The sequence below is a fragment of the Ovis aries genome, chromosome 11 (genome assembly GCF_016772045.2).
Source record: "Ovis aries strain OAR_USU_Benz2616 breed Rambouillet chromosome 11, ARS-UI_Ramb_v3.0, whole genome shotgun sequence".
NCBI lineage: Eukaryota > Metazoa > Chordata > Mammalia > Artiodactyla > Bovidae > Ovis > Ovis aries.
Window position 1 is genome coordinate 26,533,074 of NC_056064.1, and position 18,022 is coordinate 26,551,095.

At 52.9% G+C, this 18,022-nt stretch overlaps 1 protein-coding gene across 11 annotated transcripts in view; it reads left to right on the top strand.

Moving 5' to 3' along the window:
* PELP1 (proline, glutamate and leucine rich protein 1) overlaps positions 1–17,594 on the top strand; it is a 48,066-nt gene extending 30,472 nt beyond the window's left edge. For 10 of the 11 annotated variants that reach the window (XM_042255609.1, XM_027975041.2, XM_042255614.1 and 7 more), the window contains 16 exons: positions 4,408–4,472; positions 4,836–4,941; positions 7,651–7,800; positions 8,032–8,103; positions 12,684–12,743; positions 13,005–13,155; positions 13,347–13,476; positions 13,557–13,644; positions 14,049–14,137; positions 14,216–14,332; positions 14,448–14,595; positions 14,700–14,859; positions 15,464–15,519; positions 15,644–15,850; positions 15,948–17,354; positions 17,452–17,594. In XM_042255609.1, coding sequence (XP_042111543.1) covers positions 4,408–4,472; positions 4,836–4,941; positions 7,651–7,800; positions 8,032–8,103; positions 12,684–12,743; positions 13,005–13,155; positions 13,347–13,476; positions 13,557–13,644; positions 14,049–14,137; positions 14,216–14,332; positions 14,448–14,595; positions 14,700–14,859; positions 15,464–15,519; positions 15,644–15,850; positions 15,948–17,354; positions 17,452–17,544 — 3,099 coding nt within the window. In that variant the 3' untranslated portion in view covers positions 17,545–17,594. The remainder of the gene's footprint in view (positions 1–4,407; positions 4,473–4,835; positions 4,942–7,650; positions 7,801–8,031; positions 8,104–12,683; positions 12,744–13,004; positions 13,156–13,346; positions 13,477–13,556; positions 13,645–14,048; positions 14,138–14,215; positions 14,333–14,447; positions 14,596–14,699; positions 14,860–15,463; positions 15,520–15,643; positions 15,851–15,947; positions 17,355–17,451) is intronic. The other variant, XM_027975040.2, reaches the window with a different exon arrangement.
* The last annotated feature ends 428 nt before the right edge of the window (positions 17,595–18,022 follow it).

Genomic DNA, 18,022 nt, shown 5'->3' on the forward strand with positions numbered 1-18,022 from the left:
TACGAAGTTCAAAAGGGACGGGATATATGTAATAGCTACGGCTGATTCATGTTGAGGTTTGACAGAAAACAAAATTCTGTAAAGCAGTTGTCCTTCAATTAAAAAATAAATTAATTTAAACAATTTATGGAAAATTTCAGATGACACAAAAATAGAGAAAACCGTGTTTTAAAAACTTAATTATTTTTGGCTTCACTGGGTCTTCTCTGGGTCTTTGTTGCTGCGTTCGTGCTTTCTCTAGCTATGGCAAACAGACTACTCTCTGGTTGTGATGAGCAGGCTTCTTTTATTGCGGAGCATGGGCTCTAGAGCTCACGGGCTTTAGTAGTTGTGGCACACGGGCTTAGTTGCCCTGTGGCACGTCGGGGCATGTGAAATCTTGCCGGAGCAGGGATCGAACCCATGTCCCCTACATTGATTGGCAGATTCTTAATCACTGGACCACCGTAGAAGTTCAAGAAAATTGTATCTTGAATCACCCCTACCTTTGCTGTCTCTGTCACCCAGATCTAACAGCGAACATTTTGCTCATCTTGTTTCATTCACTTTCCCAGCTCTGCCTCCAACCTCCCCTTCCCTTGGAGCATTTTAAAGCACATCCCACATCTCGTTTCCCTTACAATTGCACATACTTCAAAGGATAGAGTGTCTGGTTCCACCTTGTATCCCTGGGCCTTTGTATTGTCCCATTCTCTAGCCAGTAGCCAATGATCTTTTTAAAAATGTCGCCAAGATTATAGCATTGTCCTGCTTAAAACCATGCAGTTACTTACTGCACCAAGCCTGTTGACCTCCTTTCACATGACTCCTGGCCTGTCTTCACTAGACTTCAGCCACTGAGGCCGACCTTATTTCTGCAGCAGCTGAGGCCACGGCTCCTCACATCCTTCACCCTGCTGGGAATCTCCTGGGGAAGTGAGTTGCCTGTTTAGGTCCCAGCTTCCCTGCCACCATTTCAGAGGAGTCATTCCTGAGCACCGAGCATATGGTGGTCCTTCTTATTTCCATCATTTTCTGTCACATTGTTCTGTTTTGATTATTTTGTAGTGTTTATCACTATTTTAAATAATTTATTATCTGCCATGTTCTCTCTTCTCACCCTGTTTAAATTCCGTTGTACTTATTTCCTTGCCCTTCTCCCTTCATTGTACTTGCCTCACAACACCCCAACTGTGTTAAATCCAACTCTGTTTATTTGGTGCCTGCACTGCACAGCTCAGTGTAGCTGAAAAAGAGCACATATCCTGATTGGCTGGTCTCATTTTAAATTCAAGGCCACCATCATCTCAAGTAAACTCTTGCTGTTGTCTAGCAGTCCTGTTACATTTCTTTCCTCTGCAACCTCTGATGACTTCTCTCCATCCTCACGCTTAGCTGATGATGTCACTTCCTGTTTCACTGAGAAAAGAACAGCGGGATGGGAATTTGCATAGGTGCTGCCACCACATCTGCCAGCTTACCGTTGTCTGTGCCCTGTGCTCGGCTGTCCCTGCCATTATTAGGGGTGAGCTGGTCCATGCCCGTACTAAGGCCAGGCCTCTGCTTGTACACGACGTCTATCCCCTCTCCACTTAGGCAAGTTCACTTCTTCATCATCAGCTTTTCCCTTTGTTAGGTTGTTTTCATCAGCGTATAGCTCAAAACTGCTTTTAAAAAAGTCCCCCTCCAGCTCCTGCCCCATTTCTTTACTTCTCTTTATGGCAAAACTCCTCAGAAGAGTTGTTTGTACTTGTACTTTCTCCCATTCTTTTCTTTAAAAAAAAAAAATTGCTTTGAAAATGACTTGCGATTTATAGAGAATTTGAGGGAATATACACTTCACCCAGATCCCTTGAATGTCAACATTTTAAATGCATGTTTGTTTTATCATTCTCTGTGCATATTTTTTTCTAGGACCATAAAGGAGGAAGTTGGAGATTGGATGCCCTTCTATTTCCTTAAAAATAACATTCCCTTACCTGACCACATTCCATCATGAAACTCAGAAAATCAACGTTGATACAATCTTATTCCAGTTTTTTCAGTTGTGCTAAATGTGTCCTCTTTAGTAAGAGAAACATTTCTTACGATCTTAACATTTAGAATTTTAGTTATTTTATAGGATGTCCCTCAGGTTGGTTCGTCTGCTGTTTTCTGATGATTTTTGGCAGGAATACTGCAGAAATGATATGTGACATTCCTGTTACATTTTATCAGGTAGCACATAATGTCTCTTTGTCCCATTACTGGTGGTGTTAACTTTGATCATGGTTTAAGGTGATAGTTGCCATGTATCTTCATTATGAAGTTATGATTTATTCCTGTGGGAAGATTATATATTTTTGTGTCTTGTTACCCTTTCACCCACTTGTCCATTAAAGGTAGTTGCTCCCTGTTTCCCCCCACCAAACACCTCTCTGCCCTTCAGCCCTGCTGCTGCTGCTAAGTCGCTTCAGTCGTGTCCGACTCTGTGCGACCCCATAGACGGCAGCCCACCAGGCTCTACTGTCCCTGGGATTCTCCAGGCAAGAATACTGGAGAGGGTTGCCATTTCCTTCTCCAGTGCATGAAAGTGAAGTCACTGAGTTGTGTCCAACTCTTCGCAACCCCATGGACTGCAGCCTACCAGGCTCCTCCACCCATGGGATTTTCCAAGCAAGAGTACTGGGGTGGGTTGCTATTGCCTTCTCTGGCCCTTCAGCCCTAGGCAACTGCAAATCTACTTTTTTTTTTTTCCTATAGAAACCTATAGAAAAGGCCTACTCTGACCATTTCATAGATGTGAATCATAGAACATGTGGCTTTTGGGGTCTGACTTCTTTCCCTTAGCATAATGTTTTTAAGGTTCATTCCTGTCTCAGAACTTCATTCCTTTTTATGACCAAGTAATATTCCATTGTGTCGATATACTTCATTTTGTTTATCCAATCATGGTTGATGGACATTTGGGTTTTTTTCCATTTTCTGGCTGTTACGAGTAATGCTGCTGTGAATGTTCATGTACAAGTTCTTTTTTTTTTTTTTTTTTAATTATTTATTTATTTATTTTTGGCTGTGCTAGGTCTTTGCTGTGTGGGCTTTCTTTTTAGTTCCAGAAAGCAGGGGCTACTCTTGAGTTAGGGTGTGCAGGCTTCTCCTTGCAGGGGTTTCTTTTGTTGCAGAACACAGACTCTAGGGTGGGTGGGCTTCGGTAGTCGCTGTTTCTGGGCTTTAAAACGCAGGCTCAATACTTTTGGCACATGGGCTTAGTTGCTCCGAGACATGTGTGATCTTCCTGGATCAGGGATTGAACCTGTGTCCCCTGCCCTGGCAGGTGGTTTCTTTACCATTGAGCCACCAGGGAAGCCCCATGTATGAGTTCTGATGAGAATATGTGTTTTCGTTTCTCTTGGGCATATACTTCAGAGTGGAATTGTTGGGTCATACGTAAAAGATGTTTAACCTTTGAGGAGCTGCTTGACTGTTTTCTGAAGTGGCTACACCATTTTCTATTCCCATCAGTGCTTGTGAGTATATCAGTACATCTTGCTCTCAACTTTCCTCTACTCAGGTGGCCTCCTGACGGAAGGCCCTGGTCCTGCACCACATGAAGTGCCGTCTGCCTGCCCTGCTCCAGGCTTTCCTTTCCTTCCTCAGTCGACTTTATTTTCCTCTTAGCAACTAGAGTATAAGCTCACTAGCACCTCAAGCAATGTCTCACATAAAATAGGTAAATAAATATTGTTAAGTGAATCAACACTTGCCCTTCATGAGAACCAGGGACATTATTTCTTTTACTCAGCTCTGGATTCCTTCATCTGACTCAGTGTATAAGATGTGTTTGTTGAGAGAATGAAGATAACGGTTAGGAAGATAGCAGGCCCTCAGAGGAGGCTGGCCCTTCAGAGGGTGGAGAGGTTACTTGTGGGGGCCCTGAAGAGGGGACCTCTTTCAGGGCTCCCATAATGTGCGGGAAGGAAGTTCCGGCTGACTTGTCTGTGTTGGCATTAGCAGCTTGAAGGAAGCCAGACCAGGAGGAGGATTTGGAGTGAAGGAGTGAGGGTTTGTGAGTTCCTTGTCCAGTCAGCGCGCATTTAGGGATGCCCCTTTGAGCTCAACACTGTCCCGGGAGACACAGGAGTAGGAGCCTGTCTTTGAAGTCTGGCCGACGGGCTGAGTCAGACTGACTAGCCCTCTGCGTAGCCCTGATTTGCTGGGTGGGCAGTGGGAGCGGCCTGGTGAGATGTGACTTGAGGAAAGCCCATGGGACAGGCTGCTGTGTGCTCCCTACTGAAAATAGGGCAGAGGCTGAAGGTGTCGAAGGGAATGGTCTCGGGGCTTCACTGGAGGTGTGACTTAGAACAGGCTCTGGAAGGGCTGGGGCAGGGACGGGCTTAGAGAAATCCTATGTCTTTAGCATCCTGTTCCTGACTGTTTTCTTTCCTCCAGAACCTTTCTGCTGTTGGGGCGTTGGTGGGTCTCAGTAATGCTCGTCTCGGTTCTATCAAAACTCGGTAAGTCTCCAGCCGTGTTTTTTCTCCAGGGGGCATGTTTCTTTAGGAAGAGGGCCATCTATCTGTCCATCCATCATCACCACCCCGTGGAGCCAGGAGGTTTCTCCATGCCCAGGGTGGAGAGTTTGATTCTTTTCACGAGCTCACTTGTGTGGCTTCCAAGAGTCCCTCGCCCCGCCTTCTGTCCCCTTCTTCCCTTGCTGCCCATGCCTCACTCCAAGTCCTCAAGTATCTCGGGAATGAGAAGTGGCTGTGGATCTGGAGTCAGGTTTCACTCTGGCCAGTGAGAGTAAGAGGGCGTTGAATGCTTTCTCTGCAGTCTAGCCACCTCTCCTGTGTCATCACTCACCTCTGTCTTACCAGGTTTGAGGGCCTTTGTCTGCTGTCGCTGCTGGTGGGGGAGAGCCCCACGGAGATGTTCCAGCAGCACTGTGTCTCCTGGCTTCGCAGCATCCAGCAGATCTTGCAGGTGAGTCTACCGCCTGCCACTCCCCACCTCCGCCCCAGCCACTACCTGGTCTCTATTCAGACGCAGCTTGACATCTTTGTGGGGGAGACTTTGAGTTCCGAGGGCAGTTTCTTTCTAGCAGGATAAGCTACAAATAGATACATGCTTTTAAAGATTTTGTTATTTTTATCCACTGGGTTATTTTAATTCACCTGACCTTACACACGCTCACTGTGACCTCTGACTGTTTCACTTCCTTGTGAGCTCTTCTAATGAGTGACATCTCTGAAGCTCCTTTCTCCAGGTGTTGGATTTTTAGAATTTATTTGTTCAAATTATTTTTATTTTTTTGGCTGTGCACCATGTGGCTCATGGGAATCTTAGTTCTCCAGGCAGGGACTGAACCCACACCCTCGGCGGTGAAAGCTCAGAGTCCTAAACACTGGACTGCCAGAGAATTCCCCAATTTTTTTTTCTACTTCTCTCTTCCTCTTTTTTTTTAAAATTAATTAATTTATTTTAATTGGATGCTAATTACTTTACAGTATTATGGTGGTTTTTGCCATATGTCGACATGAATCAGCCATGGATCTCTTCCTCTTTTAAGATTTAAATTTGTTTCTACTTTTACATCCTTTGATGACATCCCCACTTAGTTCTTCCACAAGTGTGTTCTGGGCACACATGGCAGGCTGTGTGCTGAGTTCTGGAGAGATGGTAGGGAGATGCAGTTGGACCCTGCTTTCATGGTGTTTAGAATCTCCTGCAGGGGTTGGGAACCTTTGTAGGTGTTTCCAGATAGTAAAATGTAGGTTTTACAAACCATATATGGTTTCTGGTTGGTTTTTTTTTTTTTGGCTGTGCTGCATAGGCTGTGAGATCTTAGTTCCCTGACTTGGGGTCAAACCTGAGCCCCCTACAGCAGAAGTGAGCAGTCCTTCCACTGGACAGCCAGAAATTCCCATGGTTTCTGTTGCTGAGTGTTTCTCTGTTGGTTTGTTTTACAACCCTTTAAAAAATGTAATAACCATTCTTAGCCTGTGGGCTGTGCAAAAACAGGCACCCACAGACCAGAGTTTGCTGACCTGTGTTCTAGTGGAAGAGAATAATTATACAGTGAGTGTGAAGAACTAAACTGTGGTAGATGCTCTGGAGGTAAAAAATATATATATAGTTCTCTGAAAGCATGTTAACGAGAGACTGAGCCAGACCAGGGTGGTGTGCGTATAGCGATCAGGATCAGTGGTTCAGGGAGGGCTTTTCTGCTCTGATGAGTAGGAGTACATTGGGCTGAGAAAGCTTTCAAAGTGTTCTACGTGTGCAAAAGCCTTGAGCGAAAAGGCATTTGACTCATTTGAAGAATTGTAAGCAAGTGGGTGTGGCAGGGGTTGCTGAGATGCAACTCGGGACGTAGGTAGATGGGGCCTAGGCCGTGGGTGGTGGTGCAGGCATATTAAGAAGCTGGGCATTTATATTTGGAACAGCAGGGATTCATGGAAGGTTTTGAGCAGGGGGAAGGAGGTGGTGTTGGTGGTGGTAGTGATGTGAGCAAATTTTCAGTTGGAAATGCCACTCTGGCCACTGTGTGGAGACAGGATTAGAACTGACCCAGAATGGCAGCAGAAAGCGGAGCAGTGGACACTGAAGCCTGGGGTGAGCAGTGAGCAGGAAAAGGCATGGGATTGCGGAAGATGAGACAGTCCTGTCAAGACCTCTGGCTTCAGTGGTAGGGCAGGGAAGCTTGGTAACACCTGAAATCGGGCACATGGAGTACAGGCTCAGGCAAGGATTTTCAGGGTGGGAGAGATGTTTAGGATGGGAGCAGGCACAAATGCCAGCAAGAGGAATCCTTTTCAGGGGGCTGGAGACAGGGGCTAGTTAACAGTGTGAGGTGGTTCTGAGAGGAAGGGGTGGGGGGAATTGTCCTCAGATGGAGGACTGAGATGGAGTTTTCAGTTTGGTGGTGGGAAGCTGAGAGAGTTCCCATCTTTGGAGTGCAGGCTTCTCTGAAATCGTAGGTCAGGTTACACAGAAGTGACGGTGCCTGAGAAGAGCTGAGCAGCAGAGGGAGCTAACCAGTGAGAGACGCAGTAGGAGTGCCAGATGGTGTTGAGGCCCATTTGTGGCTGGTAGACCCACCGAGTCTGATTTCTCACAAGGATTCTGGTTTGTTTCATTGACATGTGGCCACTGGTCTAGCAGGAGGTAATGCACTGAACGCTTTTTCCTTAGGTATATATTAATTTGTTAGGAAAAGTCCTCAGATTTCAAACCATTTATCCTGCATGAGTTCAGGGTAGGTTTGAGCCAGCCACATGCAAGCTTAGTGAGATGGGTAGCTCTGTTGTGGCTGAGACTTTGGGCTGGGAAGTGCTCCTCTCCATCCTAGCAGGGGATTGCAGTGTGGGAGCAGCAAGAAACTCTTGAGATTGTTTAGTGAGATTGTTAAGGTATGGCTTCATTATTCCCCTGCCCCCCCCGCCGCCCCCTGCCGAACATTCCTAGGACCGCGACACCACAATACTAAAGTGTGCACACACATCCTTTCTCTGGATGAATGTGTGACTTGGTTGCTCCGTGTCGCTGATACACTTGTCCCCAGGGGATTTGACAGGAATGGGGCGGTCGCTGTGGAGTTTGTCGGAAGCTGCACGTTGTCATGCAGGTCGCTCCTCCTCCTCTTGGTGACCTTGAGGGCTAGGTGGGAGCATGGGCTGTTGTGCTGTTTAGTCCCAGGACCCGCCCCCTACCATGGAGCTGGCTGTGACCGTGCTGAAGGACCTACTCCGCTACGCGGCCCAGCTTCCTGCAGTCTTCCGGGACATCTCCATGAACCACCTCCCCGGCCTCCTCACCTCCCTGCTGGGCCTCAGACCGGAGGTGAGCCGCCTCTCAGCTCCCTTGACCCTGGGCCCCTCCAGTGCTTGCTCTCATTCACACCCACTGGATTAGAGAACTTGATGGGAAGTGATTGGGGAATGGGATTGAAGAAGTGAGAAGAGGGAGGGGCTGAAAAAAAGTGTAAGGAGAAGAGACCCTGAGGGGTGGTGGGGTGGAGATGGATGGGTTCTGGGGGGCTGGGCTCTTCCTGACCATCTGTTCTTCCCACAGTGTGAGCTCTCCGCGCTAGAAGGAATGAAGGCATGTATGACCCATTTTCCTCGAGCGTGTGGGTCTCTCAAAGTAAGTGTTCATAGAAACTCCTCTTCCTACCAACACGGTCTCTGTCTTACTTCAGGTTCCATTGTTGAGATTTATAAGCGTCTGTCTCCACAGCTCTAATTCGTTTTCTAATGATTTCATTCATTCCTTTTAGGCTGTGCTGGGTCTTCATTGCTGTGCACAGGCTTCTCATTGCAGTGGCTTCTCTTGCTGTGGAGCACGGGCTGTAGGGTGTTTGGTCTTCAGTAGCTGTGGCACGTGGGCTCAGTAGTTTGGGCTCCCAGGTTCTGAGAATAGACAGGCCTAGCCATTCCGTGGCCTGTGGGGTCTTCCCAGTGTAGGGATCAAACCTGTGTCTCTTGCATTGGCAGGCAGATTCTTCACCACTGAGCCACCAGGGAAGCCCTCACCTTGTAGCTTTAAATGCATTCTCATTGACTCTCACAGGTGAAGACACCGAAATTAGATAACTTGCCTGAGGTCTGAGGCCAGCCCAGGCTCTCCCTGGCCTCCTCTCTGCCTGGCCCTCTCTGCGCCTCTTGGGCGCTCTGCCCGTTTTCCTACCGTCCTGGTTACTCTGTTCCCAACACTCTGTAACTGCCTCCAGGAAGCCTTCCTGCCTTATATTTTCCCTCCGTTAGCCTCCCCAGCGCTTTCCTCTCCTGTTGACTGTGTGAGGGGGGGCACTGAGCAGCAGGGCCATGCTTGGTCAAATAGGCAGGGTGGACGTGGGTCAGGGCAGGAGGAAGGAGGCCAGTGAAAGAATTAGAGTTTTATTTTTAAGGAGATAACAAAAACAAATACAAATGGTCATCCGATTTGGCCAAAGCAGTAACAGTTAAAGGGCCTCTGGAATTGGTACACTTATTGTCTGCAGAATAATTCTGATGCCAACTCGTACCTAAGAACAAATAGGTGTTCCTCTCCTGATTAAACGCTCTCTCTTGCTTTGGTATACTCACCATTGCTCGCCAAACCACTGGGTTATCTCAGATGAAAGCACAGGTCTGTGGAGAACTGCAATTAGTGGCAAATTAATAACATTTTTGTGTAACTCGTGATTAATCACAGTAATTTGTCTTACTATACTCGGTATTGCTAGTTAAGGGGGAGTTTGCCATTCAGCTTTTCTTGAAAGTCAAATCACATAGTTCTATGACCAAGTCAAAAAAGTAAAAAGAAACAGAAAGGGGGCTGGTATCCACTACATGCCAGGCTGTCTGCTGTGTGTCTGCCATGTGTCATCTCATTTTACAGTAATTCTGTGGAGTTGCTGTCACCAAATGAAACAGGAGATGGGCCCAGAATGGTTTGACTAACCCAAGCCTATGTATCTGTAGTTGTCAAACCAGGGTGTGAGCAGGAATTGCTTGCCCTTCAAGCCTGGTTTTTTGTTTTTTTTTTTTTCACCAAACTGAGCTCCACAGGTGGTTTTAAGAATGTGGACAGGATTGGCAGCTAGGCTTCTACACTGATGGCAGCTCTGCTCCATCGTTGGGGGCATGGGAAGGATTGTGAGCGTGTCATGGGCACCTGTGCTATGGTCTGGGAGTGTCCTTACTGAGGCTTTACTGACTGGTTACTTGCAGTATTTGAAAAGCCCCAGAGCACATGGTATTTCTCAGGGAACGTGGGGCCATGTCCTTATTGATGTTTTGTTTTCACAGGAATGCCACTCCTGGCAGGTGATAGAATCTTTGGTTAGCAGGGCAGTACTTTGTCAAGGCATTTGGAGTAACTCAGGGATTTTACTGAATTTGTTTTGTTTTTTCACTAGAGTTTACTAAGTTTAGTAAAAACTGCCCATCTTCTAAAACTGTAAATTAACTTCTCAAATTACACAGGCTACCTCTGTGTCTTTGACTCTTACTGGTGACAGTTTGTGAGATTTTACTGCATAAGCCTGTTTCTGTTGAGCTTGGTTTGGGGTTATCTGTGTTTCCTTGCTGGAGAAGGAAATGGCGACCCACTCCAGTATTCTTGCATGGAGAATCCCAGGGACAGAGGAGCCTGGTGGGCTGCCGTCTGTGGGGTCGCACACGGCTGAAGCGACTTAGCAGCAGCATCAGTGTCTCTCTGCATCCCCCACAGAAAGTGGAAGGAGAACTGAGTGTTACCTGTGGGATCAGGATTTGAATAGTCGTACTAGACTGTCTGTGAGTCCTCTGCTTGTTGTTGTTGAGTCACTCAGTCGTGTCTGACTCCTTTGCAACCTGTGGACTGTAGCCCACCAGGCTCCTCTGTCCATAGGTTTTCCAGGCAAGAACATTGGAGTGGGTTTCCATTTCATTCTCCAAGGGATCTTCCCGACCCAGGGATCGAACCCAAGTTTCCTGCCTTGGCAGATGGATTCTTTACCACTGAGCCACCAGGGAAGCCAGGGCCTTTAATTTTCATTGTGAGTGGTCAGGAGAAGTGATCTAGAACTCACAGCCTCTTGTCAGATGGCATTTTTGAAGGCGTGGCCTTTTGAGTGCCCTCTGCAAACTGAGCGACAGAACTCACGCTGTTGCAGCGTGTGTAAGCCTGTACTTCTCTGAGGACACAGCGTCGTCCGGAGAATGCCCTCTGGTAGGAGTTTGGCTTTGTCTGTTGCCAGTGTGGCAGACATGAGTCTGTCGTGCACAGATGCACCAGGGGCAGTTTCTACTGGAACATCTTGCAGACCAGTGCTTGGGAAGTGGATAGCTAGAGTGTGTATCTGCTCTCTGTTCCACCCCCTAGAAGCTCCCAGGGCAGCTGCTGTCTCCAAGTTCAGGACTCCTCCCAAATGAGGCATCTCAGCATTCTGGGTCCATGAAGTCAGTCTGTCCAGGCTTCACCTCTCCTCCTCCTCAACACATTGATTATTTGTTCTGGAATGAGTGGGAAAACTCACCCCCGTCTTGAGGGACACCATGTACGCACACATGCTTTCGTTCCTGATGAAATGTCCCAAGTGAGCCATTATTTTGGTTTGTACTGCAGGTCATTTCAGGTGGAACTGTGTGATCAGGGCTGTGTCCCTGCACTCTGCTTGACTGCAGTCACATAAGCAGACCTCTGTTGGCCTCAGCAACCTGGCTTCCTGGGTCTCAGGGAAAGAGTAAGCAGGAAGTTGGTCCAAAGGGCTGAGCACCGGTGTGGATAAGGCTTTGGCGACTCTTAAGAAATAACATCCCCAAAAAAAAAAAAGAAATAACATCCCTGGAGAAGCTGGTCAGGAACCCAGAGGGTGGTTGCTGCTTTTGGTTTGAAGTGTTCAGAGCCCTGCCCCACCAGACGTGAAAGTGCTGTCCCGGTCATTCTAGGCCTTCTATCCTGGGATCAGCCATCACAGTGCTGTCTCTCTCCCACTGAGAGTCCTGCTCTGGACCCTGGGAAACCAGGGCAGCAGCAGGGAGGGAGCCCTGGAGGGCTCCTGATTCACTCTGATGGGCTCTGCACCTGCTTTCCCTTGCTGTCTGCCTTGTTTTCTGGAAGTTGACTTTTGACCCCGGTGGGGTCCATACACACTCGCCTGGGATTTAAGGCCCAGCCTGCTTCTCCATGGGCCCTGTGGGAGACTCGCTCTCCTCACTGTGTTGGCTCCCCCGTCTCCTTACCTGGCTCCTCCAATTTCTCCCAAGCCCAGCTAAGTCCTGCCTCCGAGCTCAGTCCCTCCAGAGCCGCCATCTTTGGTTCCAGGTCATGACTTTTCATACATTTGTCTTCCTGTTACACCCACTGAAGGTGGAAATCTTTTTCTGCTTTAGTGTTCTTTTTGTGCCATGGATCTCTTCTCCGGGTGTTTTTCAATTAGTAAAATACATGGAATTGCAGGGAGAGTGTGATAGAATGCACATCTTTGTTAACATATCAAGTAACAGAATCCAGCAGCAGGTCTGATGAGTCCTGAAGTTTCATGATAGTGATGCCCGTGAGTGAGATGCCTGTTGACAGCTGTAATGTGAAGTGAAAGTGAATGATCTCTGCTGGTGACAAAGGGACTGCTAATACTACTGTGGCTTTTTGTCTCCATTTCTAGTTGAAAGAAAAATTTACATTTTATTTACAGGCAAGTGAAAATGATTTTAAAAAAAAACTTCCCGTCCATGTTCACAGGTCCCTTTGATTCTGCCCCCAGATACGTGGGGCCCCAGTTACATGTTGCCTCATGGGTGCTGCCCGGCAGCAGGCGGGTCCTGGTGACTGATCAGTCACTGCTCTCAGCTCACTGCGCCTGTCTTGCTGGTCTGCCTTCCCTTCTCTTGTCGACTTCGTGCTACTCTCACCGCTCCCAGCCGGGGCCCTGTGCTCCTGGTCTGAGCTGGCAGGCAGCTGGGGTTGGAGGCGCCTGCTGTTCAGTGCTGTGTCCTTTTGGCCTGAGGGTGCTGTCACTCTGCAAACATTGGAGGAGGAGCCCCGTGGTCTGTGGGACACAGCCCCAGAGCAGGGAGGCTGAGGACAGGGGCGTCTGCCCCTAGGCACAGCACCCCTGAGGGTGCGCTGCTTCCTCATCTGCAGGAAAGAGAAGGGCCTGAGATCCTGGGCCTGGACCCTGCTGCTGGGATGGCCGGGGCTCTGTCTCTGGCCCTGGAAGCTGACTCCCCAGCCTCCTGCTCTCTCTCCCCATGATCCAGGGCAAGCTGGCCTCGTTTTTCCTCTCGCGGGTGGATGCCTTGAGCCCTCAACTCCAGCAGGTAAGGAGAAGGAGGGAGACAGCGGGGAGCCTGGGCTCTGAGCTGGTGCTTCCCCCACCTCTGTTTTCTATTGCCGCTTTTCTCTGCATTCTCATTCCCCTCCCTGTCAATGCGCAGTACATACCAGTAGGGTCTTCTGCCTCTCCTTCCATTGCATCTCCCCTCCGAGCGCACTGACCTCCATCTTCCTGGACGCTGGTGGGGTTGGGATCCACAGCTGGGCTGATTGTCACCTGATCGGGTGCCCCCTCTCTCTGGCAGTTGGCCTGCGAGTGTTACTCCCGGCTGCCTTCTCTGGGGGCCGGCTTCTCCCAGGGCCTGAAGCACACGGACAGCTGGGAGCAGGAGCTGCGCAGCCTGCTGGCCTCTCTGCACAGCCTGCTCGGGGGCCTATACGAGGGCGCGGAAGCGGGTAGGGCCCGCCTGGCTGACGCTCTTGGGCAAGGGGTGAGGGAGCCCCGGGGGGCAGTGAGGGGACCAGGGGACTGGTCCAGAGAAGTGGGGCCGCTGATTTCTAGGCAAAAGCCAGTAGGTAGAATATGGGTGGGTCCTCCACCTAAATGGATGCAGGGCTGAAGAGTAAAGGTGGCTGTGTCTGTCTAGCGCCCATGCAGTATGAGAGCCCTGGGGCAGAAACATTGCTGTCCCCCTCAGAAGACGTGGACGCCCACACCCTTCTCCGGCTTCGGCAGAGGTTTTCGGGGCTGGCCCGCTGCCTGGGGCTCATGCTCAGGTGAGTGAGGGAGTGAGGAGGGAGGCGGAGAACCACACTGGGGACCCCGCACTGAGGGTCTCCCTGCTGATCCTCTCCAGCTCCGAGTTCGGGGCGCCCGTGTCCGTCCCCGTGCAGGACATCTTGGATCTCATCTGCCGGACCCTCAGCGTCAGCGCCAAGAATGTTGTGAGTGGAGCCGGCCCTGCTGGCGGCCCCTTCCAGGGACCCTTGGCAGCCGGGCAGGCAGGCAGGGGCTCCCACAGCGCGTGGTCCTGACCCGTCCAGCTGCTCTTACGCCTGCGCTCCTGCCCCGCGCCTGCCAGCGTGGATGGGCTCCCGTGCCGCGGGAGCGCTTGGAGCAGGTGCTTCCCCAGCCGACAGTGAGCTGGGTGTCCACTGAGTCACCGCCGAGGGGTTCAGCTCCTTCCCCACTCTGTTGAGGGCGGTGATTTCATCCTGTCGGAGGAGCTGGGCCGGGGCGGCTTCCTTCCCTGTGTGTATGCAGGCTTTCACCTCCCCCCTGTCTCTGCTTCCAAACTCGCAGTCTCTCTCTCTTCCTCCACTCCGTATTTGCTGGTTTTTTTGCACAGAGTCTGCTGGGAGATGGTCCCCTGCGGTTGCTGCTGCTGCCCTCTCTCCACCTTGAAGCCCTGGACCTGCTCTCGGCGCTCATCCTCGCGTGAGTGGGGCGAGAGGAAGTGGTGCAGGCTTTGGGACGTGCTGGGAGCAGGGGTCACCATTCTGTCTTCGCCCCCAGGTGTGGAGCACGGCTCTTGCGCTTCGGGGCCCTGATCAGCCGCCTGCTTCCCCAGGTCCTCAGTGCCTGGAGCATTGGGAGGGAGAACCTCGGACCGGGCCAGGAGAGGCCCTACAGGTGACCATCCAGGAAGGGAGTAAAGAGGAGGGGGTGGTGGTGGTGACTCGGTGCTGCCGGGCTGGGAATGGGGACGTGGCCTCCCTCTCACAGGCACCCTCTGTGCTCCCTGCAGCACCGTGCGGACCAAGGTATACGCCGTCCTGGAGCTCTGGGTGCAGGTGTGCGGGGCCTCAGCGGGGGTGCTGCAGGGGGGCGCCTCGGGGGAAGCCCTCCTCTCCCACCTGCTCAGCGACATCTCCCCGCCGGCAGACGCCCTCAGGGTGAGAGAGGCCTCCCAGCACCCCTAGTCCTCACCCGATCCAGCCTCCCGACCATTCTGCCTTCCTGCTGGCTGGTGTGTGATCTGTGTTCCCTCCCCCGCCAGCTGCGCAGCCCCCGGGGGAGCCCTGACGCGGGTTTGCAGACTGGGAAGCCCAGTGCCCCCAAGAAGCTGAAGCTGGACGTGGGGGAGGCCATCGCTCCGCCCAGCCACCGGAAAGGGGACAGCAATGCCAACAGCGACGTGTGTGCAGCTGCGCTGAGAGGTGGGTGAGGACTGTGCCCTGCACCTCGGGGCTGGGAGGGTCTGGGGACACCTGGAGGGACTGGGTGTCCTGGTGGAAGGGGTAGGAAACACGCAGAGCCAGCTAAGAGCCTGCCAAAGGGCTGCGCTCCCCCCAGGGCTGCAGGTGGGACCTTGGGTCCTGCTGTTGGATGGGGTGCTGGTGTTGACCCGCCCCTCCGGGTCTCAGGTGTCGTCTTCGCACATCCTTTGTCCATGGTGAGTGCTCGTGTGTCCTGGAGGGCAGGGGAGGAAGAGGATGAGACCCCTGCCCTGCGGAGCTTGCACGCCCCAGGCCTGCTGCTGGAAGCAGAAGTGACTTTCCATTGGGGTCCACGTGTGCACTGCCCTCCAGCCTCCTGTGTGGGGCAGCGTCAGCGCTCCCATGTATAAATGCACATTTATAATGTATCTCCATCTGAATTACATAACGTTCACAGCTTTATGTAGTAGAGGTCCACTCGTGAGCCCCATTTTATAGTTACGAAAACAGGAGTCACGTGACTTGCCCGAGGTGGGCCGGCCAGAGCGGGCGCTCCCCTGGGCCGCCCATCATGTCAGCCTCTCACACTCATCTCCTTCCCCAGGCCTCAGCCGGACCATCCTGATGTGCGGGCCTCTCATCAAGGAGGAGACTCACAGGGTGAGGGGAGCCTGGTCCCCACTGGAAGGGGTACTGGTGGGGGTTCATTTGGACCTGGGTGCAGGCCCTGGAGGACGGCCGGGTCATCTGGCGGTATCTCCAGGTGTGTGCTCTGTCCTTCCAGCGACTGCACGAGCTGGTGCTCCCCCTGGTCATGGGTGTTCAGCAGGGTGAGGCGCTCTGCAGCTCCCCGTACACCAGCTCCCACTGCCGCCGGGAGCTCTACCGCCTGCTGCTGGCCCTGCTGCTGGCCCCCTCTCCTCGCTGCCCACCGCCCCTCGCCTGTGCGCTGCGGGCCTTCTCCATGGGCCAGCAGGAGGACAGCCTGGAGGTAACTGCTGCACGGGCCGCGTGTCCACCGCTGTGTTCCCCGCCTAGTACCGTGACAGCCCGTGTCCTGATCCTTTCTCGCCCCCTTCTTCCCCCAGGTCTCCTCTTTCTGCTCAGAAGCGCTGGTGACCTGTGCGGCTCTGACTCACCCCCGAGTTCCTCCCTTGCAGTCTGTGGGCCCCACCTGCCCTGCCCCGGCCCCAGTCCCGCCTCCCGAGGCTCCAGCTCCCTTCAGGGCTCCAGCCTTCCATGCCCCGGGCCCCCTGCCCTCAGCGGGCCCGATGCCTTCTGCAGGCCCCATGCCCCCGGCGGGCCCCTTGCCCACTGCACGCCCTGGACCTCCAGCCACAGCCAACCACTTGGGCCTGTCTGTGCCAGGCCTGGTGTCTGTACCCCCCCGGCTCCTTCCTGGCCCTGAAAACCACCGGGCAGGCTCCAGTGAGGACCCTGTCCTGGCCCCTAGTGGCAGTCCCCCACCTACCGTCCCCCCAGATGAGACTTTTGGGGGGCGAGTGCCCAGACCGGCCTTTGTCCACTATGACAAGGAGGAGGCGTCAGACGTGGAAATCTCCTTGGAGAGCGACTCTGATGACAGTGTGGTAATTGTGCCTGAGGGGCTGCCGCCCCCACCCCCGCCCCCCTCAGGCACCACACCCCCTCCAGTCGCCCCTGCTGGGCCACCTGCAGCTTCCCCTCCTGTGCCAGCCAAGGATGAGCCAGAAGAGCTGCCTGCAGCCCCGGGGCCGCTCCCGCCCCCTCCCCCGCCTCCTGTTCCCGGCCCGGTGACGCTGCCGCCACCCCAGCTGGTGCCGGAAGGGACGCCTGGTGGGGGAGGCCCCCCAGCCCTGGAAGAAGACCTGACGGTTATTAACATCAACAGCAGTGATGAGGAGGAGGAGGAAGAGGAGGAGGAGGAGGAGGAGGAAGACGAAGAGGAGGACGAGGAGGAGGATTTTGAGGAGGACGAGGAGGAGGAAGAGTACTTTGAGGAGGAGGAAGAGGAGGAAGAAGAGTTTGAGGAGGAGTTTGAGGAGGAGGAAGGTGAGCTGGAGGATGAGGAGGACGAGGAGGAAGACGAGGAGCTGGAAGAGCTGGAAGAGGTGGAGTTCGGCCCGGCAGGTGGGGAGGTGGAAGGAGGGCCTGCGCCCCCGAGCCTGCCTCCGGTGCTGCCCCCTGCCGAGTCTCCCAAGGGGCCTCCAGAGCCAGGACTGGAACCCGGGCTGCTGTTGGAAGTGGAGGAGCCGGGGACCGAGGAGGCGCCTGGGCCTGAGGTGGCCCCCATGCTGGCCCCCGAGGTGCTCCCCTCCCAGGGGGAGGTGGAGAGGGAAGGGGGGAGCCCCCCTGCAGGGCCACCGCCTCAGGAGCTTGTGGAGGAGGAGCCCTCTGGGCCACCAACTCTGCTGGAAGAGGGGGCTGAGGGTGGGGGTGACAAGCTATCACCCCCCCCAGAGGCATCTGCGGTGGAAGAGATGGAGGTGGAGGCGGCAGCTCTCCCCCCGGAAAAGGTGAGGGGGCCCAGCGGGGAGGAGGGGCGGGAGCGACATGCGTCCTGACCTGGTCTGTGTCTGCAACTGTTCTGAACTTTTTGTTTGTCCCTGGAAGGAGCAGGGTGACACTGCTGCCATGCTGGCCGACTTCATTGACTGCCCCCCGGACGACGAGAAGCCGCCCCCTGCCTCAGAGCCTGACTCCTAGCCCACCCCACTTCCCCCTCTTCTTTTCCAATAAATTCACATCCTTCGATAGCAACGGCTGCTGCTGCCTTTTGCCACCAGGCTGTCCCCAGGCAGAAGCCCAGGTGTCTGCTGGGCTTGGCCTGTACCCACAGTGTTTCCCAGGCAGCCTGTGAGCCCTGCTGTCCATAGAGGAGCCATTGACCTACAGGGGTCGCTCTGCAAGCCAGTGTCAGAAGTTGAGTGCATTGGCCCGCTGCTCCTGCTACACTAAGCGTGTGCTCGGTTGCCTGGAGAAGCAAGCAGCCCTGCTTCTGTTAGTCTGGGGGGTGCTGTGATGGGATGTATGGGACTGAGTATCCTAGTGAGTGAACCTGTTATAGCACACACACTGCCTTGGTCTAAAAGTGCAGGCTGAGTGATAGAAGTTTAGAAAGTTATGATAAGGTACAGAGTTTAGTCAGGGGCTCCTGTGAATTGGAACCTGGGGCATCCTAAAT